Genomic DNA, 24976 nt, shown 5'->3' with positions numbered 1-24976 from the left:
TTTGTTACCTCTCAATCATGTAATTTTCTGGTTAGTAAGAGAGAGAGAAAAAGCTTGGCGCCGTTGTAAAACTTGGAGTTCATCAAATAAACCGCTCCATGAAATAACATTCTAGCGTGCAGTCAATACAATACAAGGATAGGAAGACTTGCTTCTATCATCACTTTCGCAGTAAAGCACTATTTGAGCAATAGTGAAAATCAGACCTGAAAAAAATTTCAGGCCTGTACGGGATTCGAACCACTGACCTCTGCGATACTAGTGCAGCGCTCTACCAATTGAGCTAACAAGCCAACTGGGAGCAGGCCATCAAATTAATTCGACATAAACCCGTAGATGATAAATCAAACAACAACAAACATATGAAACATATGTATGAACTGCGGTTATGAAACGTATATGTGCACGATCCTTCGCAGTAAAGCACTATTTGAGCAATAGTGAAAATCAGACCTGAAAACAATTTCAGGCCTGTACGGGATTCGAACCACTGACCTCTGCGATACTAGTGCAGCGCTCTACCAATTGAGCTAACAAACCAACTAGGAGCAGGCCATCAAATTAATTCGACATAAACCCGTAGATGATAAATCAAACAACAACAAACATATGAAACATATGTATGAACTGCGGTTATGAAACGTATATGTGCACGATCCTTCGCAGTAAAGCACTATTTGAGCAATAGTGAAAATCAGACCTGAAAAAGATTTCAGGCACAGATTTCCCGTACAGGCCTGAAATTTTTTTCAGGTCTGATTTTCACTATTGCTCAAATAGTGCTTTACTGCGAAGGATCGTGCACATATACGTTTCAGGCACGGATTTCCCGTACAGGCCTGAAATTTTTTTCAGGTCTGATTTTCACTATTGCTCAAATAGTGCTTTACTGCGAAGGATCGTGCACATATACGTTTCATAACCGCAGTTCATACATATGTTTCATATGTTTGTTGTTGTTTGATTTATCATCTACGGGTTTATGTCGAATTCATTTGATGACCTACTCCCAGTTGGCTTGTTAGCTCAATTGGTAGAGCGCTGCACTAGTATCGCAGAGGTCAGTGGTTCGAATCCCGTACAGGCCTAAAATTTTTTTTTTTTTCAGGTCTGATTTTCACTATTGCTCAAATAGTGCTTTACTGCGAAGGATCGTGCACGTATACGTTTCATAACCGCAGTTCATACATATGTTTCATATGTTTGTTGTTGTTTGATCATCACTTTATTTGTAACTTTTTGGCTTCAACTACAGCTCAATCAGTATAGCTCAAGAATTTCTTGGTAAGTGCCCCACTCGATTAAGTGCCCATCTTCTAAGATGCGCCCCTCCTTTAAGTTGAAACTTTTCTAATGAGCGCCTGGGAATTTATTCGAAGAAGTACGATTTATGATATTTCAGCCAAACGAACAGCCATCAATTCATTGCGTTTTCCACGCACGCGTGAGTAAACACAGGGTGAGTGAGAGAGAGGGAGCGATAAGACGTGTTTTTTCGAACTGTTCTACTCACGCGAGTCTCGCTCTGCGCGTTCTTCCTGCGCTTTCCTTTGCTCCCCTGAAAAACGCCATAATAGCGTTTGCACTTCAGTCTTCCGTTATTACGTCCTAGGCTTCTCTTGTCCCAATCAAAAGCAAAACCTCACACACACACACACACACACACACACACACACACACACACACAAACCGTGGCACGCACACACACACACAAACACACACTCGCACACACACACACACACAAACACAGACACACACAAAGACACACACACACAGACACATGCACAAAAATGCGTAAATTTGAACTAGTAATCTGTGATTAGATGTGTTAAAGTGATATTGAAAGGTACTATCAGTAGTAAAATGACCTCCACATAAGCCTTCAGACGTGACGGAAATTACTGGTAGCGTGGAGCAAAAGGCAGTTTCTTATCGAAACTTGAGCCGGCTAAATGCCACTTCTTAAATGTCGTCTGTGTCGTTGTGAAGACACTACGCCACAAAGGTGGGTGCTCTCTAACACACACAAAACACCAAGCACAAACAAGCCCGAGAAGACACGCCACAACACTACTAAACGTAGGCCTACAAATATTTATTATTCTAAGTAAGACAATAGAGTAACTAACAATAACGATAATACAATGAGCTGAATTATTTACCTTAATTAATCTACAAGTATACGATAATTTAAAACTACAGTACACTTAATCTATTTACGTATTACTATTAAGATATAATAAAAAAAAAAAGGTAGGGTTTTTTTTTTCCAGTTCAGTTCAGTTCGCCCTCGCGTTCCTACGGAAGCCAAAGAGGGACAATCCAAAAATATTTTGCAAATCCCGAAAAATATTTCAAATCGCAATATTTATTTTAAACTCACCGTCGAAAAGTTTCACAAATCTAAGAAAACTATTACAAATCCTTAGAAAATTAGTGGATCCGCAAATTATTTTCTTAGTAATCCGAAAATATTTTGCAAATCCATAAAATTTATTTCGATGCAGAGGTATCAGTGTCTTGCTCGGTCTCAAATAGACTGGATGAATTGCAACTTGGACGACCACGCTTGAAAGAGAAGAACGGAGTTACGTCCCAGAACAGGAATACAAAAGTAAGAAAGAAAGAGTGACTGTATCGGCTGATGAATGAACTGTTAAAAAACTGCCAAGCTGTCTAAAAGGGATCTTGAGTAATTACAAGTTCCCGGTCAATAAGTAGGAAGTAAGAAGCTTTAAAATTCGAAAAAATGACATGTAAACAAACCACTGTGAAACAAAAAAGCTTGATTCTCCCCTAATTCCTTTTAAAATCTCTGACGAGCTGACTACTCTCTGAAAGGTTCTATGCTTTTGCTGTTTTTGTTGTTTTTATATGGATGACCACCCCTCTGAAGTCCAGCCCTCCCCCTTAACCTTCTCTCATTACATTATAGGGGCACACAACGTCAGTTTTAGGGAAAATATCTGTTCGGAAGAAGATTTGGGATCTAGAATTTTTTATTTTTGTAAAATTCAATGCTTATGCCTGCCTCTCCTAGGATTTGCAAACATCTAAAACATGGTATAACTTCCCACTTTTAAAGGATTTTTACGTTACAATTTGCGGGAGCCCTTTTTTTTTGCTGAAATTTTCGAAAAGGCAAGTTTTGACCCCTAACGATTTTCGGATCACTAGACTTTCAGCTCGGATATCCGAACAGATAAAACAATTTTAGGGGTTAAAAAATGCCTATATATACCGTTCAAATACAACAATACATTCAACAATGCTATGTTTAAGTGGTTTTGGAAATATATTCTCGTTTGGTGCCCCTGACATTAGATAAAGATTCAGCGGGAATCAAGATTTTTTTTAGCCCAAGGATAGCTTGTGATTGGATTTGTTAGTAAAAAAAAAAAAGGAATCACAATGAGACCCTGGTGCATAGAATTGGCGTAAAACTCCTTAGATGTTTCCCCTAGTTTCTATCTGACCCTCGTCACCAGAAGTTTTGTTGGTCACAGATTTTTAGTTATGTCATATGTTACAAAATTAGGAGATTCGTATAGACCACTTTCATAAATGGCTGCTGGATTAATATTCTTTTGTTTAAATTTAAATTAGCCTTTCTGGCCTCGTTCTCCAGTGCAAAATTCAAAAGAATACATTATCTCAAGCGAGGCCAGAAAGGCTAATTTAAATTTAAACAAAAGAATACTAATCCGGCAGCCATTTATGAAAGTGGTCAATAGCTTTAACATTTTAATTTTGGGGGGACAGTGTTGACCTCTTAGATTTGTGCATAACATTGTGATCAGCTGGGCTGCCTTGAGCATCTAAAACTCAATCCATAGAGAAGGAGAAATAAAAAAAGAAAAAGTGCGAAATGTGTGAGAGATTCAATGATGCTCTTGATTTAGACTAACTTCCATATTGCTTTATTGAACTTTATATCCATATTACAGGCAGTTTTTCATGTCATAATTTTCTTAAAACAGGGATGCTTTTTGTGTAAATATAAGAATCCGTCTCGTCGTTATGTATCGGTCAAATCCACCAATTGACAGCTTAAGTGCTCATACCCCTGGGAATTTGCCATCCACGAGAAAAAAATTTTAGGGGTTAGCGCGGGGACGGGGAAGGGAGGGAACTGGGCGCAGGTGGAATTGATTGATGCATTACCAGTAACCACCCTCGGCTGTCAATCATGGACTCCAAACAACTTCTTGGAATTGAAAGAAATGAACGAAAACTCCAGAAAAAAATTCACAATGGGGGAAGGGCGAGTTTAAGAAGGAAATCAATCGCGCTTTTAAATCAGGATTCTCAATCGCCGGGCAATCTTGTAAAACAGTATTGCAATACACCGAAGGCAAATCTGGCGTCCAGTTTGAGTTGCCATTGTTCTGGACTGACTAGCCTCTCACACATGTAATAATCCTTTCGTATTTCCACGTAAAGACGAGGCTAGTCAGTCCAGAACGATGGAAATTCAAATTGGTTGCTATATTTGCATTCGGTGTATAGTAGTTTTAATGTAATTCTTACGATATAGTGTTATTTTAATTAGAATACTATTGTAATTACTGAAGATTTTTACCGAGTTTAAATAAAGAACTACTACTACTAATACTACTACTACTACTACTACTACTACTACTACTACTACTACTACTACTACTACTACTACTACTACTACTAGGGAGGCAACGTGTTGCCCCCGTTGGGCCAGCTAACTTTTTAGCAAGGGGGGCTTCCGTAAAGCTGAGTGTCATGTTGTTGCCCACACTATATGCATTTCTGGTAGGCTGGTTAAATTCTAGGGGGTGGGATTTTTTCCAAATGTGCCATATTTTCGCACTTTTGTGCAGTTCGTTTGCACTCCCTGATTTCCTTAGAATCAATGACGCACTCCGTTGATGATGTTCCAAGACAGCAAGCAGCTAAATAGTTGCTTTTGTTCAGTAGTGTTGGTTTGGATTAGTTTCGAGAGACCAGTTGCGTTGCATGGAAAAGTTGGAGAAATGCCTTTGCAATCGGCCATGCCAACATTAAATATTTTTTAAAACTTACATGGAAAGCTTCACTCTTGTTAACTTCCAAGACACGTTTCTATCAAATGGAAGCTCTTGTATTCAAGAATTTCTTTTTGAGATGAGATTTAACTTTTCCAGTAGGAGGGGCATTAAAGTACCAAACCGTAATTAAAAAGGCAAATAATATCATTTTTAGTTCCGTAGGTTTTTTGCTGGCTGGTTTGTAGAATTTAGAAAATGCGCAATATTCCCGCCAAAGCCGATCCAAAAACATTCTGATTAAAAAGTCACACTGTTGTAACAATAGAAGTGCGAGACGTATCAGGCCCATAGCCAGTTAGCTCGGTTTTCTTTTTTGGGGTCCTTTCTGAACCAGTGAGAAACCGGTGTAAACCTATAAATAACACTTTTTTCAGACATTGTTATATTCTTAGCTAAATCTCGTTTAAATATTACATGCCACTAAGTAGGATTCTTTTCGTGCATAGCATAAACGCTGCAAAAAAAATCTTCCCCCCTCCCCCCATCCACAGGAGCGATCATGGAGGATTTACGACAATTATAAAACTTATAACTTTATTATAGTATTATAATGCATGAGGCAACTGAGTCCAAGAGATAAACGTGAATACCTTCAACATCTCAGAAATATTACGTACCACTAAGTAGGATTCTTTTCGTGTATAGCTTTGGCCAAGAAATAAATGAAGCATATAATCGTTTTTGGGTTTTGTCAACTTCCAGCGGAAGATAGTGCAAATTTGTATGAAAGATTTGCTCCATTTTTTGATCCTTTACCATTTTTTCTTGATAAACCCAGGTACGTATTTCCAGTAGAAAAACATAATATTAGCAAAATGTTGCGAAATCTATTAACATAGATTAGTGTGTTTTTCTTTATAATTTGTAAAACAAAAAGCGAAAAGCAAAACCAACAACTGTTAATGGAAGAACCGGCACTTGCGTTGTATTTTGTGTTTGTAATAAAAGCAAATTTTCGTCCAAAAATTATGCACGCAAATGAACAATGGAAGAGATTATTATAAATTTTAGCTCGAATGATAACTATCTTAAAACGGTATCCAAGGAAAGACTTTACTTAATATTGTACGTATTAGGACTTTGAGGTTACGTAATCTATTATGAAACTTATTAAACATTATAAATGGTAATCTATTAAGACTTTGAAGTTAATAGCGCTATTTATGCAATAGCGAAAATCAGACCTGAAAAAAATCAGGCCTTTTTTTAAGGTCTGATTTTCGCTATTGCCTAAATAGCGCTATCTACTGCGAGGATCGTGCATCATACGTATCTAATACCGAAGTTCAAAATATATGAACTTCATATATTCATTGTATCTCACTTTGAAGTAGTCTCCTTCGCAGCCGTTTTTAGGCTCGTCACGCAACGCTCCTGGAGCGTTGCGTGACGAGCCTAAAAACGGCTGCGAAGGAGACTAACTTTGAAGTTAACTTATTAAAAATTGCAAGCATTTTTGATTGACAAGTTACGGCGTAAAAGTTACGACGTAAAACTTATTTGACAAGGTTTTGATTGACAAGTTCTAAAGGTGACAAATTTTACGTCGTAAAAGATACGACGTAAAACTTATTTGATAACTTATGACGTAACGTGTAGTCAAAATTGAATTTTACGTCGTAACGCGAAGCTCCTCGTTTGAAGACGTTGAAAGCCCACTGAACGACAATCGAATTCTCGCCGTAAAATAGACGCGGTGTATTTGACGGCGTAACGAGGTGAATACAGAGGAGTTTGATCCTTTTGGACGTAAAAAAGGTGTCAGAAAGTCAGATATGTGCTCAAAGTGTTTTGAACAGTGATGAACGCCATAGTAATGAACGCCATACAAAACAATTGGGGTTCCGAGTGAGAGCTTCAAGTCAATCCTTTGAGGTGAGAGTTTGTGGATTTTATTCCAACCTTTACCTTAATTGATTTTCTGTCTACTCCTATGATTGCTGAGATATCGAAGTCTAACCAAAGCTAAGTACAAGCATCTTGAGATGAGAATTTACATTAAGTTAAGTTTCAGTTTGAGCACTTTGCTGCTGCCACTCACATCCTGTATTAAACACACTTGATGTGACCTCAAGTGAATCTAATCCGTGCAGAGTGGTGTATACTATACATACAATCGGCGGGTGGTGTAAAATATACATACAATCGAACAATCGATAGAAATTTAGCAAGTTTAATCAAAATTAATCGATCGTGAATGCTAACTCTTCGCTTTGAACCCGATTCATTTTTTATTTCGTCTTTCTGTTTAAGAGTGTAGCTCAGCATAGGCCATTTTAATGCCTTCTTATCTCTATAACTTTCGTACATGACTTTTCTTCATCTTGAATTAGAAAAGATCAAACCAAAGACAAAAATCCCCTTCCCCCCTCCCCTCACGTACGAGAGACTCGCACCCAAATCGGATAACAGACGTGCTGGTAGAAACAGCTTTGTGTAACCTTTACTTTCTGCTGCAACTCAATTCACGGATTCTTCATGGTCTTTGTGTACGTGTCACGTTGGCTCGCGTGATGGGTAATTACGTGATGATATTCATGGTTACTGCTTTGTACAGATCAAAGATCATAACAACACACTCGGTTGAATACGTCTGCGCTTATTATAGGATCACGCTCTGCTAAACAAACAACAAATTATGTGTGTTTTAGCCTTTTTGTCTGTATCCCATATGTGCTGACATTATGCATACGAATGAAGTCAATTTGTTATCAGTTAATCACTGATTCTGGCAAGTTCTGCACCATAGATTTTATCGACATGTGATAGCGCGAAAGAAAAAAAAAAAAAAAGAAAAGAAAATGACAGGAAATACTGCTTCATAAGTTGTTTCGGTATGAAACCAGGAAGTAGCACTGTTAAACATAAATACACGTTGCTTATGATTAATAGATGGTTTGGTTATCTGCTGAGTCATGTGGCATAAATAGAATTAGAGAGAGGGGGGCAAAAGGTTAGGATTTCGAAAGCGGAAGTCTCAGGATGCTGCTCTAGAAACGCATTAGCTGTTTTGCATTTCGGAATGCGTCACTTGATCTGTCTCAGGCAGAAGAGAGAGGTTTCAAAAGTCATCTAGCTTGCATCTCAGTTCTTGATGATTGTATTCATTGCCATTAGCGTTTCAGACCGACTGAAATCGATTTGCAACTTGCAAAAGGATCAAAATTTGCCCTTTCTAAAGACAATGGATTAGCAGGCGTTCTGTCGGTGGGTGATCAGGCTCCCAGCCCGTATGAGGTAGGAGTTTCATCTCTGGCTGCGTTTTATTTCCAAGAGAGATCGATTACATTCGTATCTTCAGCCGTTTTTCCTATCCGGTTCTCGAATTAAGCATCATTAATACCTAGGCTTGTATTTGTTGACCAAAATCATGGTAATAAGATTTCATGGCATGATCAAAACTGGAGGCTCACCGACATATGTAGTTGTGGTAGACATGTTACCATTAATATCCAAGCAACAGTTTGGGCTTTATCGAGCTTGATCAGAAGAAAATGAGAAGTATAGCTTGATTTGGTTCTTTTGAGAACATAATTAACCATGCATCTTCACGGTTTAATAGGTTTGATTAATAATGCGCCTTCAAAATAAAATATTCAAAGTTTGATTCCATCCGAGAGTAAAATTCAAAGAAAGTCATCATGTATGAAACAGAACTGGTTAATCATATAAATAAGGCTACCAGCTGACACAAAGAAAACATCTAGAGCTTTAGTTGGTTTTGAAAGTCAATATGGCGGTCAGCGTGCCCCGAAATTAAATGTAATAATCCGTTTAACACACAGATAGTACGTACAATAAAGCTTGCAAACCTATAGCAGATTTATGAATTATAGCCAAACAACAGCTTGAATTAACCTCCTCTTCATCTGTTCCTTCTGGCGTCTCCTCGCTGAACTGACCATTGCTTTCAAATTCCCCATTTCAAAAAAGAGTGGGGGAGTGGGTCGAGTTCGCCGCGCAAGTTTGTCTGGGAACGTTAGTCGGGACTCAAATCTTTGCTATAGATTTGTGTCCCGAGTAACGATCCCAGACAAACTTGCGCGGCGAACTCGACCCACTCCTCCACTCGTTTTTGAAATGGGGAATGGCTGTGTAACGTCACACAGGCAGGAATTTGCTTACACCGACAAATACTAGAAAACAAGCGGTCAACCCATCCTCCCCACCCCACTCCACCCCCCCCCCACTCCCCGCTTCCTGCCCTTTAAAGATTGGAAATATGTTTTTATTAACGCTTTGAATTGACATTCGCCGATTGTTCTGAGAATTAATGGATGATCTCTTCCGCTTCGAACAAGACGCCATAAAGCGGATAAATATCCATAGCGTCCATAGTATTTGTTTGAAAGGTGGATAGTGTTATTCACTTCTCATCCCGCGCGGGAAGAATTTAACCTAAACTGAAAACAATTTTCTATTAGCCTGATCTGCTTCTCTGTGTCGTTTGAAATGAAGTGATTTTGTTTCAATTTCAGGAAAGGTTCTTCATGGCCTTAGCAGCGGCACCATTGTTTCGCTCAACAAAAGAGACAACTAATTACGCCCGGTTATGCAGGCTTTTGGTGGATGTCAGTACACATATCCTGAGAGAAACATTCGACAAGAAGCGTCCACCAGGAAACCTGGACATGGTTTTGTCAAGTCCCCCAGTTCGTGCTTTGCTTCAATTACTCAAAAGTAGAAAAGTGTTGAATCCATCACAATGGGGAAGACTATATCCTAGCATAAAATCTTCAGTTTCATCAAAGAATTTCGATATCACTCTACTGATGGTTCTGCTGAGAAATATTTGTAGTCTTCATCCTCCACCTACCGGCTGGGATAAATTCCCTCCTGCGACAGACACAACCCTTGAGGCAGATATTGTCCGCATCAAGTGCTACAGAAACGCAGTTTATGGTCACGCCAGTCAGGCCTCAGTTGATGACGCAAAATTCAATCAGTACTGGCAGGACATCCAAGATGCACTGGTGAGACTGGGAGGAGCAGGTTACCAAGGTGCCATTGATGAACTGAAAAAGGAATGCATGGACCCTGATTTCGAGGAACACTACAAAGAGCTTCTTAAACAGTGGGTGATGGATGAAGACAGTATGAAGAAAACCCTGGATGAAATCAAAGCAGACTTGAATGATTTGAAACAATTCATGATCAAACCTGAAAAGAAGACAGGATTGGAAGGTAACTTTGTTTTCAGTTGCTGGAGATCAAACAGTAGGCCAAGAATTCTTATTTGTGGCCTCATTTTCTCTTGCATGAATTCAGTATTTACAGGGTTCTCACCTGATACCGGCAAATGAAACACCAATTTGACATTTAGAATTGCTTTAAAAAACCACCCACAGCCCTCCTAACTCATGTGAAAAATCTATACATGTCAGCATCGACTTCTCATTAAACGGGATGTCATATGCATGGATGGGTTTGGCAATAATATACATTTAAATAATCACTTTCAGTATCCCTGTTTGTATGATCTTCTCAGTTGAGCAAAAATGCTGTTCATATTTTACGCATGGGCAAAATATAGTGCTCCAAGCCAGAGCATGGGAAAAGCTAATGCAGATCTGGGTTTCCTTTCCAGGTGTGGCAGAATACACGAACGCGTTGAAAGATTCGATAAAGAGCCAAACGAAGTTCCTTACTGTAGCTTCTCCTACCTCATCTAAGGTAAGAATAGATGACACATACACCAGTCTTCTGATACAACATGGAAGAAAGCAAGTCGAAGACTTTGATTTGGAAAGAGAAAAACACCTTCAGCAATACGGTCAAGTGAGAGGAAAGCCAGTCAAACACTGTCAAGAAATTTTCGCCTCTGACACCGATTGTGAAGAGGAAAAGAATCCAAAAACTGTTCTTGTCACTGGGAAGGCAGGGATTGGTAAAACGCTGTTCTGCCAAAAGTTGATCCGAGATTGGGCTGACAACAAATTGTTCCAATCCCAAACAAACTCGGTGAAACTACCTGACTTTAAGTTCGCTTTCTTGTTAACATTCCGTCAATTAAATCTACTTGGGGACGACAGTGTTACTTTAAAGGATATCTTAATCCGATCCTCAGTGCTAGATGATAACTCAAATATTGACGACTCTTTATTTGAGTACATTGTTCATCATTCTGAAGAGGTTTTGATCATCCTCGACGGGTTTGATGAGTGTTCAAAACAAAGTTTCATTGCGAGTAATTTGGATGAACAGTATCCAAATATTGCCCAGGAGGAAATGCCAGTTGCAGCACTATGTGCCAAGCTGATCAAAGGGAAAATATTGAAAGATTCGTTTGTCATGATAACCTCAAGATCCGATGAGTCTGATGACATTAAGGATAAAATTGGCTTTGACCGGTGCGTAGAAATCACAGGATTTTCCGAGCAACAGGTGAAGGAATACATTGAAAAGTATTTCAAAGAAAACGAAGTAATGAAGAAAGCTGTGATGGACCACATCACCAAGAATGAAAATCTTGTCAGCTTTGCCCACATTCCAGTTCTCTGTTTTCTGATGTGTTCCTATTTTGAGTATGTCTGGCAGAAATCGATGAAAACTGATGATCTCCCGGTCAACGCAAGTGACATTTACTTTGAAGTGGTTCATATGTTTTTTAAGAACCATAGCAAAACGAAGGAAATCCCTCTTGAAGCTACGATGGAGAAGCTGTCAATTTTAGCGGCTCAATTGCTCCGGGAAAAGAAGTACCTCTTCGCGGTCGAAGACATGAAGACCTTAACCCCAGAAGAAGTTGAAAACTTACGAGCAAGCGGTCTTCTTCATTGCGGTCCCATGTTTAGAAAATCTTTCTCAGAAATGACGAAATATTTCTATTTCACCCATTTGACACTCCAGGAATACTTGGCGGCCCATTGGTTTGTGAAGCAGAAAAAGATTCCCTCCGGAGAAAACGCATCAGCAATGGTATTGCAATTTATGTCAGGCATTTTATCAAAGCAGAACGACAAAGCTTTTATGGAACAATTGATTGAAAGACTCCACCAGAGGTCTTCAGCTAAGCATCCCGCCGGACTAGTGATGATGAAGTGTCTCGCTGAGTACAAGAACGTAAAATTTGCACAAAATGTCGTGAAGAAATACTACCGTGATTTTTGTGATCGTGATGGAAAGATCAAATTTCTACATTTGACTGATGTGGACTGCATTGCCCTGTGTTTTCTGTTAGATGTAATCAATACTTTAAATTTATTTCAAATGTCTGCAAGGAGTCAGTCATCCTCTCAACTGACTCGCACACCGTCGGGTAATCGACGATATCTCCATAGGCGTGTAACCCCGAATGCAGAGGAAACTTCTAGAAGAGTTCAAACTTCCTCTCACCGGTCCTGTTGGGCACCGGTTGAACAGCTGACTCTCTTCAATTGCCAAATGACACAGACTGGATTACGAAAAATCTGTGAGGCGCTAAAGAAAAGGCTCTGCACCATCACTTCATTACTCCTTTCTGAGTGTAATTTAACCGAAGACTGTATTGCTACGATCGCTGAATCGTTGCCATCGACTAAGTTGATCGAACTGTCTCTTAAAGGAGCTCGTATTGCTGATGCCGGTGTTGTCAGTCTATGTCAAGCATTACAGAAAGCAACTACTCGTAAAGTGGTAGAAAAACTAAATCTGAGTGGCAACCAGATCACAGATGATGGTGTTGTCAGTCTATGTCAAGCATTGCAGACAGAAAAGTGCAAAGTCACTGAGCTAAATATGAGTGGTAATCAAATCACCGATACCGGTGTTGCCAGTCTATGTGAAGCTTTACAGACATCAACATGCAAAGTCACTACACTGTATCTGGGCTGTAATCAGATCACCAATGCCGGTGTTGCCAGTCTAAGTAAAGCATTACAGACAGAAACATGCAGAGTCACCGCATTGTATCTGGGGCGTAATCAGATCACCGATGCTGGTGTTGTCAGTCTAAGTGAAGCATTACAGACAGAAACATGCAAAGTCACCACATTGTCTCTGGAGCGTAATCAGATTACCGATGCCGGTGTTGCCCGTTTATGTCAACCATTAAGGACAACAACATGTAAAGTCACTACACTAGATCTGAACTGGAATCAGATCTCCAATGACGGCGTTGAAACCCTCTGTCAAACTTTACAGAAGGCGCATTGTCAAGTCACTACTTTGCGCTTGAGTGGTAATTCTCAGATTACCATTGTTGGTAAGAGGCGTCTCAAAAACGTTTTGAAGAGAAAACCCCATCTTAAACTGGATATATAAACAAAGTTGAAATGGTAAATTGGCCACCGTAATGATTACAAAAGCTGACGTTTCGAGCGTTAGCCCTTCGTCGGAGCGAATAGAGGAATTGTGGGTTGTGTGTGCTTTTAAAGGCAGAAAATGGAGCTACGTTATTGGTGGGTGCATGGCAACGAGAAAAACATGAATAAATTAGTGGAATGAAAAGCGTTCATTGATCCCTGTGGGATTTAGACTGCCGGTTAGAAAGATGAGCTTTTGTTCAAGATTTTTACGGCTTTCCGTGCCACCTAAGTGCAAGGAAAGACCGCAGATTGCCATATGTTGCTTAGAATGATTGGGTAAATTAAAATGTCTAGCGACTGGTTTCGATGTGTCCTTGTCATTCCTTTCCACGTCTCGAAGGTGTTCTCGGAATCGGTCACCTAGTCTTCTGCCTGTTTCGCCGATGTATATCTTTTTGCAATAAGTGCAAGTTATGCAATAGATTACATTAGCGGAGGTGCACGTGAAGTGATCGGTTATCTTAATGGATCGTTTAGGTCCCGATATTTTATCAGTGTTGTGAATGAAAGGACACGTTTTGCATCGTGCACGAGCGCATTTAAAAGTGCCTGGTTGCTCATTAGTCTGAAAAGAACTTCTGACCAAAAAATTGCCTAATCTTAAACTGTTTGGGTTTCCAGAAGATACGTAGAAGACAAGTTAAGCGGCATTAGTTGCTTAAGAAAGTCTAAAAGGATAGAAACAGTGCAATCAAATATGAGTGAACGGTGATTTCATTTAGCACCAGATATCTCTAGCAATATCAACAACATGTCAAATATTTTTTCTTTAATCACATCTTCCAGAAACGTTCCCGGAAAGAGGCTTTTTAGAAACAGAACTGCTGAAAGGTGGCATAAGTAAATTTCTGAAATAACTTTTTCAATTGTCAAAAAAAAAAAAAAAAAAAAACAAGACTGATATAATGATAATATCACCTTTTATTGCGCTTCATCTGCGAAAGCGCTTGCGTTTGAGGAAACTGATTCAATGCTCAAGCTTGAGATTATAATTTTTATTTACCGCTAGTCAGTTGCTGAAACTGTGTATATGTAGGTGGCTGGTTCGAAGTATTTTAAGGAAACTAGACAAGTGTCCATGTTTCAGTAAATTATTTACTTGCTTGTTGACAGGGATAAAAGAAAAATGTGATTTCAAGTCCTGATGTGTTTTATTTATGCTAGAGAGCATTTATTTTCCTCATCATGTTATAATAGTGATTAGTCACCGAAGTAAATAAACCTTAAAAAATGATTTTACTGTTTGTTATTGAAGTATATTTGCGATTGGTAAACGATTATTGCGGAGCAAACCCACTTTGGAAGATATATCTTATCGGCGTCATTAACAAGCTTTTAGAAGCACTTTCTTTCCTGAAGTGTTCTCAAGGGAATTCTTCTGTAGCAAAAACTTTCGTTTCTTTATTAAGAAAAAGTTGACGTGCATATTTATGGACCACAAATTTGACACTTGGCCATTGTTCTGCCAAATTGACCACTTTCATAAATGGCTGCCGGATTAATATTCTTTTGATTAAATTTAAATTAGCCTTTCTGGCCTCGCTTGAGATAATGTATTCTTTTGAATTTTGTACTGGAGAACGAGGCCAGAAAGGCTGATTCAAATTTAAACAAAAGAATATTAATCCGGCAGCCATTTATGAAAGTGGTGTATTGACCTAACGGTCGGTCATATATAGGGCCATATACAGAGCTATACACAGCTATGCAAGGCTATACACAGCTATACACAGCTATGCAGGGCGATACACAGCTATACAGGGCTATACACAGATATGCAGGGCTATATACAGCTATACATGGCTATATACGGCTATATACGGCTATACAGGGCTATACACAGGTATACACAACTATACACAGCTATACAGGTCTAGTACACAGCTATACGGGGCTATACACAGTTTTACAGGGCTATACACGGCTATAAACAGCTATACACAGCTATACAGAGCTATACATGGCTATACACGGCTATTCATAGCTATACATAGTTATACAAAGCTATACAAGGCTATACAAGGCTATAAAAAAATATACACAGCTATACAGAGCTAAACACAGCTATACAGGGCTATATACAGCTATACAGCGCTATACGCAGTTATACCGAGTTATATACAGCTATATAGGGCTATAGACAGCTATACACGGCTATACACGGCCATATAGGGCTATAGACAGCTATACACTGCAATGCACAGCTATATACAGCTATACACAACTATAATAATAATAATAATTTAATATTTATATTGCGCAAATTAACATGTGGATATGATCAAATGCGCATCACAACACTTTTCAGGGGACTTTGGCCGGACTGCATCAGAAGTTTACAAACAATCTAAGGAAACTTATTTGAAGATGCGCCCTCTCCCCAATTCCCAGTAAACAGGAGAGACCACATCACAGTAATCTCGTGAGTGGGTTCTTTTACGTCCCCTGCCTAACCAAATTAACTTATTACTAGATCCAGGAGACGGGACCTACGGTTTATTCGTCCTTATCCGAGAAGACTAGAATGTCTATCCATTTCTTGATATTATAGAAAGGTAGCGCATTCTCCTCAGTTATTTTAAGACCTTGAGTGTTGGTCCGGCCGAGGCTCGAACCATCAACCTCGACCTCCCGCGCAACAGTCCAGCGCTCAACCAATTGAGCTAACCGGGAGGCTAGACAGAACTATACACAGCCATACAGGGCTATACACAGCTATACATAGTTATACACAGCTATACACGGCTATACACAGCTATACAGGGCTATACACAGCTATACATAGTTATACACAGCTATACAGGGCTCTACACAGTTATGCAGGGCTATACACAGCTATACATAGTTATACACAGCTATACACGGCTATACACAGCTATACAGGGCTATACACAGCTATACATAGTTATACACAGCTATACAGGGCTCTACACAGTTATGCAGGGCTATACACAGCTATACATAGTTATACACAGCTATACACGGCTATACACAGCTATACAGGGCTATACACAGCTATACATAGTTATACACAGCTATACAGGGCTCTACACAGTTATGCAGGGCTATACACAGCTATACATAGTTATACACAGCTATACACGGCTATACACAGCTATACAGGGGCTATACACAGCTATACATAGTTATACACAGCTATATACGGCTATACAAGCTATACAGGGCTATACACAGCTATATATAGTTATACACAGCTATACACAGCTATACACAGCTATACACAGCTATACATAGCTGTACACAGCTATACAGGGCTATACACAGCTATAGATAGTTATACACAGCTATACACAGTTATACACAGCTATACATAGTTATACACAGCTATTCACGGCTATACACAGCTATACAGGGCTATATACAGCTATACATAGTTATACACAGCTATACAGGGCTATACACAGCTATAAATAGTTATACACAGCTATACACGGCTATACACAGCTATACAGGGCTATACACAGCTATACATAGTTACACACAGCTATACAGGGCTATACACAGCTATACAAAGTTATACATAGCTATACACGGCTATGCACAGCTATACACGGCTATACACAGCTATACATAGTTATACACAGCTATACAGGGCTCTACACAGCTATACAGGGCTATACACAGCTATACATAGTTATACACAGCTATACACGGCTATACACAGCTGTACAGGGCTATACACAGCTATACATAGTTATACACAGCTATACACGGCTATACACAGCTATACAGGGCTATACACAGCTATACTTAGTTATACACAGCTATACACGGCTATACACAGCTATACAGGGCTATACACAGCTATACATAGTTATATACAGCTATATACGGCTATACACAGCTATACAGGGCTATGCACAGCTATGCATAGCTATACACAGGTATACATAGCTATACACAGCTATACAGGGCTATACACAGCTATAAATAGTTATACACAGCTATACACAGCTGTACAGGGCTATACACAGCTATACATAGTTATACACAGCTATACACGGCTATACACAGCTATATAGGGCTATACACAGCTATACATAGTTATACACAGCTATACACGGCTATACACAGCTATACAGGGCTATACACAGTTATACATAGTTATACACAACTATACACGGCCATACACAGCTATACAGGGCTATACACAGCTGTAAATAGTTATACACAGCTATACACAGCTGTGCAGGGCTATACACAGCTATACATAGTTATACACAGCTATACACGGCTATACACAGCTATACATAGTTATACACAGCTATACACAGCTGTACACAGCTATAAGCGGCTATACACAGCTATTCATAGTTATACACAGCTATACACAGCTATACACAGCTACACGCGGCTATACACAGCTATACATAGTTATACACAGCTATTCACGGCTATACACAGTTATACAGGGCTATACAAAGCTATACATAGTTATACACAGCTATACACAGCTATACACAGCTATACACGGCTATACACAACTGTGTATACAGCTGTGTATTCAGCTATACAGGGCAACACACAGCTATACAGGCCTATACACAGCTTTACAGGGCTATACACAGCTATACAGGGCTATACACAGCTATACATAGTTATACACAGCTATACACAGTTTTACACAGCTATACACGGCTATTCACAGCTATACATAGTTATACACAGCTATACAGGGCAACACACAGCTATACAGGGCTATACACAGCTTTACAGGGCTATACACAGCTCTAAAGGGCTATACACAGCTGTACAGAGCTATACATAGGTATACAAGGCTTTACACAGCTTTACAGGGCTATATACAGCTGTACAGAGCTATACACAGTTGTACAGAGCTATACACAGCTGTACAGAGCTATACACAGGTATACAGGGTTTTACACAGCTTTACCGGGCTATGCACAGCTATACAGAGTTATACACAGCTATACATAGTTATACACAGCTATACAGGGCAACACACGGCTACACATGGTTATACACAGCTATACACATCCATAGACAGCTATGCACAACCATACAAGGATATACACAGCTATACACAGCTATACACAGCTATACACAGCTATACAAGGCTATACACAGCTATACAAGACTATACTCAGTTATACAGGGCTATGCACACCTATGCAGAACTATACACAGCTATGCAGGGCTATACACAGCCATGCAGAGGTATACACAACTATACAGGGCAATACATAGCTATACACGGTTATATATAGCGTTTTTTTCTTACCAACTTTATTGGGCATATCAGATAAATATTTGAACAAGGCAAAAGTACAATAACAAATAGAAAACAAAAGAGAAACTGAGATAAAACTGCACCCAAAAGGGAAGGCGCGAAGGGGACGTAAAGTCCCATGCGAGGCGCCGCCCATTATGAATTAAAAAACACTATAAAATAGAAAATTACAAAAATACAGAATAAATAAATGAATAATTTCAACTTAGTGGCCCGAGTACGTACTGGCTAGTGTCCACGTGCAGGGCCAATCAATATCATATATAGTTTTTAGGCGGTCTAGCATTACATTGCGGACTGGTACGAACCTGGGTTGTCAAAGCTGGTGGATGGTAAGACGGAGCAAGTAAGGTTCCAGAGTTTAACAATGCGACTAGAGTATGAGGCCTGAAAAGTACTGGTTCTACAAATGGGTGTTTTTAGGTTGAAAGAGTTACACAGTCTGGTACGGCCATGGAAGATAAAGTCAACAAAACAGTGTACGTTAAAGTCAATATAGTTGTGACATTTGTAAAAAAATAACAAGTTTTTCAGTTCTCTGTCAAAGGATAAAGGGAGCAGGTCAAGCTTGATTAATCTGTCCTTGTAAGAGACCTCTCTCACCCGAGTTTGTAAAATCCAGCAGGTGGCGCGGTGTTGTACTCGCTCGACTTGGGCCCTTAGGATGACTTGAGTGGGCGACCAGACTTGCGTGGCGTAGCACAGCTGAGACTTGACAAGCGACAGGCATAGCGTGCACCAAACAGTCACGTCGGTTATTAGGGGGCATGTTCGCTTTAAAAGCCCAAGGAGCTTGTTGGCTTTCGCAGTACTAGCGTGGATGTGGGGCTTCCAAGACAGCGATCTTGTGATGTGAACACCCAGATCTTTTTCGGTGGAGACGCGCTCAAGTTGAGAGCACTGTCTAGGGTGTACTCGTGAACCAGGGGGGATTTTTTATTGGTGACAGTAAATGATTTACAGTTAGAGGTGTTAAATTTAATGCGATTACGCTTTGACCAGTTGTTTAAGTTACCTAGAGTAGTTTTCAGAGACTGACAATCACAAATAGAGGAGACGCTTTTGTACAGCTTGGTGTCATCAGCGTACAACGCTGCCCTGACCCCGCCTACGACTTCATCCGGTAGATCATCAATAAAGATTGTGAACAGTAGCGGCCCTAACAGACTCCCTTGTGGGACGCCGGAAGTAACCGGCGCCCACTTTGATGCACCTTCCACAATCACCCTTTGGGCGCGACCAGCTAAGTAGTCCGTGAACCATGCAAAACGTGGTCCCGAAACACCGTACGCCTTCAACTTGGCCAGGAGGATTAAGTGATCAACGGAGTCGAACGCTTTGGCGAAATCCAGATAGATTAAGTCTAACTGAATGTTCTTGTCCAGAGCTTCGCCAATGGCATGCAACACCGACAGTAGCTGGGTGACACACAAGCGGTTCTTCATAAACCCGTGTTGTAAGTGGTTGATTAATTTCACATGATCGTAAAAACGGGTGCTCACACAACGTTCCAAGACCTTGCTGGTAATAGTAAGGAGTGATATGGGCCGATAGTTTTCGGCGGGTTCTTTTGAGTATTTCTTGTGAAGAGGTGTAATATCCGCAGTTTCCCACTCATAGGGTAGCTTACCCCGACTCAAAGAGAAATTGAAAAGCATGCAAAGACTCGGAGCAATTTGTTCAGAGCATTCTTTCAAAAGGCGCGCCAGGATGCCATCGGGGCCGCACGCTTTTGAGGTGTCCAAACCACTCAAGCATTCCCTGACTTCATCAACCGACACCTCTATATGAGAAATTTCCATATCGGTTAGTGAGTTAAATGGCGGGATGTTTACATCAGGAGTAGCCGGGAGAAATACGGAGCAAAAATAGTTGTTGAGAGGCTCTGCTTTATGTTCTGATTTTTCGGCAGCTACACCATTGTAAGAGATTACTGAGTTCGCGCCTGATCGGCCGCCGAGAAAAGCTTTATGATAGCTCCAAAGGATCGTACTTGTCCTTGAATGACATTTCAATCTTCGCCAGGTATTGGTGGTGTTTACATCGTACAACGTACTTGAGGTTTTTACTGAGAGCGCGTAGTTTTTGTTTGCGTTCTTCAGTCTTATCCTGGCGATATTTCCTCAAAGTAGCGTACTTTTTTCGAATTAGGTGCCGCACTTCGCCATCAATCCAGGGCGGAGTGTTTATGTCACGAACTGTTTTTGTTGGGACATGATCATATACGGCTGAGAGAAACAAATCCTTCCAATTAGACCAGTACTCGTCAATGTCCTCGGAGACAGCAATTTGGAAAGGTGTTCTTAAGAGGGATTCCCCCAAAGCGTCGAGGTTTCCTTTTTTAAAATCGAACACTTGCCGTGTGGATCCCTTAGATCTCTTGAATCGTAATTCAAATTTGAATGTTGTAACGTAATGGTCCGAGGGAAGACGGCCATCTCGAGGGTGAAAAGTTGAAACATTCGCAATAACCTCGGGCCAGTTGGACAGCAGCAGGTCAAGTTCATTGCGGGAGATACGAGTGGGACCAGAGATAAACTGATGGAAAAAGTTATCTCCCATTAAATCAGAGAAAACGTTGTGGTGCGCTCGGCACCCGTTGTTTATAGGCGCTGACATGTCTTCTGACCAATCCAAATCCGGCAAGTTGAAATCACCCCTGAGTATTAAACAGGATGATTCCCCATTTTCCTGAAGCGAAGTGAGTGGTTCGGGTGCGGTGTCAGGATGGTATACGTAGAAACAATAAAGAAGCACAGGTTTGTCGTGTCCGTTTCTGAGTTCTACGACAACAAGCTCGGTGCTCTCCCTTTCAAGGTCAAAACGTCTAGCAGACTGAATATCACGTTTGAGAGCTACCAACACTCCGCCAGCACGCTCGCCTCTGTCCGTTCGATAGATAGTAAAGCCAGGAAGGATCTCGGTGTGAACAGAAAATGGCGGCTTTCAGCCATGTTTCGGTTATCAGTACGACATCGAAGTCCCCACCATAGACAAGACACTGGAGTAAAGTTATTTTATAAATGTTTTTAACGTCGTCTACTGACCTGACAGTAGCTTTTAGGCTTCTTGCGTTCAAGTATAAAACGCGAAGTGACTCACCCCCGAGAGGTGGGTCCCGGATTCGGATGAATCCCGACGAGATTGAAGCTATCACAGAGCTACACACTGGTCTACTGGGCTATACAGAGCTGTACACAGGTTTAAAGGGCTATACAGAGCTATACAGAGCTATACAGGGCTATACACAGCTATACACTGCTACACACAGTTATACAGGGTTATAGACAGCTATACACTACTATATACATTTATACACTGCTGTAGATAGCTATACACAGCTATATAGGGCTATACACAGCTATACAGTGCAATACACACTATACGGCTATTCACAGTTATGCACGGCTATACACAGCCATACACGAATATACACAGCTATACAGAGCTAAACACAGCTATACAGGGCTATATACAGCTATACAGCGCTATACACAGTTCTACCAAGCTATATACAGCTATATAGAGCTAAACACAGCTATACAGGGCTATATACAGCTATACAGCGCTATACACAGTTCTACCGAGCCATATACAGCTATACAGAGCTAAACACAGCTATACAGGGCTATATACAGCTATACAGCGCTATACACAGTTCTACCGAGCTATATACAGCTATACAGGGTTATATACAGCTAGACACAGCTATTTAACAATTATTCTTTGAATCGAGGTGAATAGTGGCTAAATATTTACCGACACGCGAAGCGGCGAGGTAAATATTCCCGAAAGCCACTGTTCACCGAGATTGAAAAGAATAATTGTTTTAGTATATACACACGAAGTGATCTCGACAAAATTAAAAGAAAACCATTTAAAGGCAAATTCTGCTTCTGAAACTTTAGCAAAACGCGAGTTTACGCCCGCTATTTTGTTTTTCACATTATCCACTCGCTCGGAGTTGTACATTGTTGATTAGCCCGAGTTAGCGAACCAATCAGATTGCTTGAAACGCCAAGATTACAGTGTTTATATACTAAATAGGGTTATACACAGCTATCCACGGCTATACAAGGTTAAACACAGCTATACACAGTTATACAAGGCTGAACGCATCTATACAAAGCTATACGCCGCTATACTTGGCAACAGAGTTATACAGGGCTAAACACAGCTCTACAGGGTGTATACAGTTATACACAACTTTACAGGGCTATACACAGCTATACATGGCCATACACAGCTATACAGGGCTGTACACAGCTATACACACCTAAACAGCGCAAATGAAGGCTTTTATCATTTACGTAGGGTGAATTTCATGTGCGTGATAAACCTTCCAAATCGAGTTCTAGTATAGCAGTTTTGCATGGTACATTTCGCTTTTCTTGTTACCGTTTGGCACTATATATACCATCCTACTACCATACGGAAACTTTAGCTATTTATTCGTCAGCGCCAAGAATAAGAATAAGGTCAAGTAAGGTGATTATCTACTCGTTTGGCTCGAGAAAAACTATATTATTTTAGAAAATGACATCGCTATGAAATCAGATGATCGAAGTAGTTTTATTACAGAGTTGAGTTTCTCATCAAAGTATTAGTGCTTTCAAAAACTTTTTTAATCAACGGTTATGTTTTTGTACTATTATAACCAAAGATTAGAATTTTTCATTTAAGTGGTACTAAGTTTCAGTAAGAGAAAAATCGAGTTTCCAGATGGGATTTGAACCCACGACCCTCCGTGATCAAGTCGGATGCTCTAACAACTGAGCTACAGGAGACTCTATGGTGAGCAAGGGTCAATTAGTGGGTATTGACTGGAACCGCATGACGCGGCTACACAGTCAAACATCAGCCAGCGCATAGAAGCTCACTAACAGCATCACGCTGTCACATTAAAGCATCACATGCATTAAAGCATCACATGCAGCCACCCAGCCCCCCAAAGTGAGCATGTAAAGATGAAATAAATAATTTTTAATATAAGAGAAAAATCGAGTTTCCAGATGGGATTTGAACCCACCTCCTGTAGCTCAGTGGTTAGAGCATCCGACTAGATCACGGAGGGTCGTGGGTTCAAATCCCATCTGGAAACTCGATTTTTCTCTTATATTAAAAATTGTTTATTTCATCTTTACATGCTCACTTTTGGGGCTGGTTGGCTGCATGTGATGCTTTAATGCATGTGATGCTTTAATGTGACAGTGTGATGCTGTTAGTGAGCTTCTATGCGCTGGCTGATGTGTGACTGTGTAGCCGCGTGATGCGGTTCCAGTCAATACCCACTAATTGACCCTCGCTCACCATAGAGTCTCCTGTAGCTCAGTTGTTAGAGCATCCGACTAGATCACGGAGGGTCGTGGGTTCAAATCCCATCTAGAAACTCGATTTTTCTCTTATATTAAAAGTTGTTTATTTCATCTTTAAGTTTCAGTAGTGGTAATTTCTATGTAAGTAGTATCGTTTGTAAAAAAACATTTTGTGGCATTGTTGTCATGTTTATAATAAACAAAAACTGTTAAACATTTTAAAAAAGACAAAAACCATGTGATTGAATCAGATAGTGATTAATCGGACTTATAATAAATGTGAAATGTTTTCATTATCGTACTTTTGAATTTTTTAAAGGAGGTTTTTGAAAACCTTACAAGTTTTTTTCCTGGAGACAGATATTGAGTATTTCGTAACTTTAATGTTCAAATCGGCTTCTTCAGTCTTTGTTATTTCGCAAACATGACTCATAAAGCTAGGGTCATAAAGGAAAACATAAAATTGCTGAATTACATGCTTTTATTCTCCTTGATATCGTTGGAAGATTTTTCTCTAACACTCAAATAGTACTTCTTTATTCGTTGGCTAGGACTCTTAATACAATTTCGTTCCTCTTGGGACTAGCTCCGTTTGACTCAACTCTAAATAATTCAAGTTTGTTCTGATGTGATTGGAAACCGCTGTGCACCAGCTTCTAAAGGTGATGTTAAAGGTGAAACTACTAAGCGGTCAATCTTCTTCATCGCCATCATTCTATCTCAACCATGCAGCGAATCACGTTAAACTACGTACGACAGATCCTGCATACTAAGTATGCGCCTTCGAGTTGTTTACGCAGTTACAAAATCATTTTATAACATAACCAAAGTAAAGCGCGCGCTCTGATTGGTCAATTTAGCGTCCCCCATTTGCCCATGGGTGTACGCTGCTGACGTGAGCAAATGCAAAGACTATTTTTCCGCGCGCGCTTGTTTTTTCTGGTCACGTAAGACTTGTTAAATAAAAGGGAACTCTTTAGTTACAATGTATTAATGTTATGTTATAAAACAAATGGTAAACACCACAGCGTACACTATTGAGTT

The 24976-nt window shown here is 40.1% G+C and overlaps 1 protein-coding gene across 2 annotated transcripts; it reads left to right on the top strand.

Moving 5' to 3' along the window:
- The first annotated feature begins 6640 nt into the window (after positions 1-6640).
- Positions 6641-14579, top strand: LOC111333261 (NACHT, LRR and PYD domains-containing protein 3). 2 transcript variants are annotated; one of them, XM_088735604.1, is made up of 3 exons: positions 6641-6935; positions 9539-10244; positions 10648-14579. In XM_088735604.1, the coding sequence occupies exons 2-3, from the start codon at positions 9551-9553 to the stop codon at positions 13299-13301; spliced, it is 3348 nt and encodes a 1115-aa protein (XP_088591730.1). In that variant the 5' UTR covers positions 6641-6935; positions 9539-9550; the 3' UTR covers positions 13302-14579. The 2 variants fall into 2 exon arrangements, with proteins under 2 accessions (XP_088591730.1, XP_088591729.1); XM_088735603.1 differs by lacking the exon at positions 6641-6935 and adding an exon at positions 6991-8297.
- Positions 14580-24976: the final 10397 nt, after the last annotated feature.

The sequence above is a fragment of the Stylophora pistillata genome, chromosome 10 (assembly GCF_964205215.1).
Source record: "Stylophora pistillata chromosome 10, jaStyPist1.2, whole genome shotgun sequence".
NCBI lineage: Eukaryota > Metazoa > Cnidaria > Anthozoa > Scleractinia > Pocilloporidae > Stylophora > Stylophora pistillata.
Note: the sequence above shows the minus strand (reverse complement) of the source record. Positions and strands in the feature narration are given on the sequence as shown.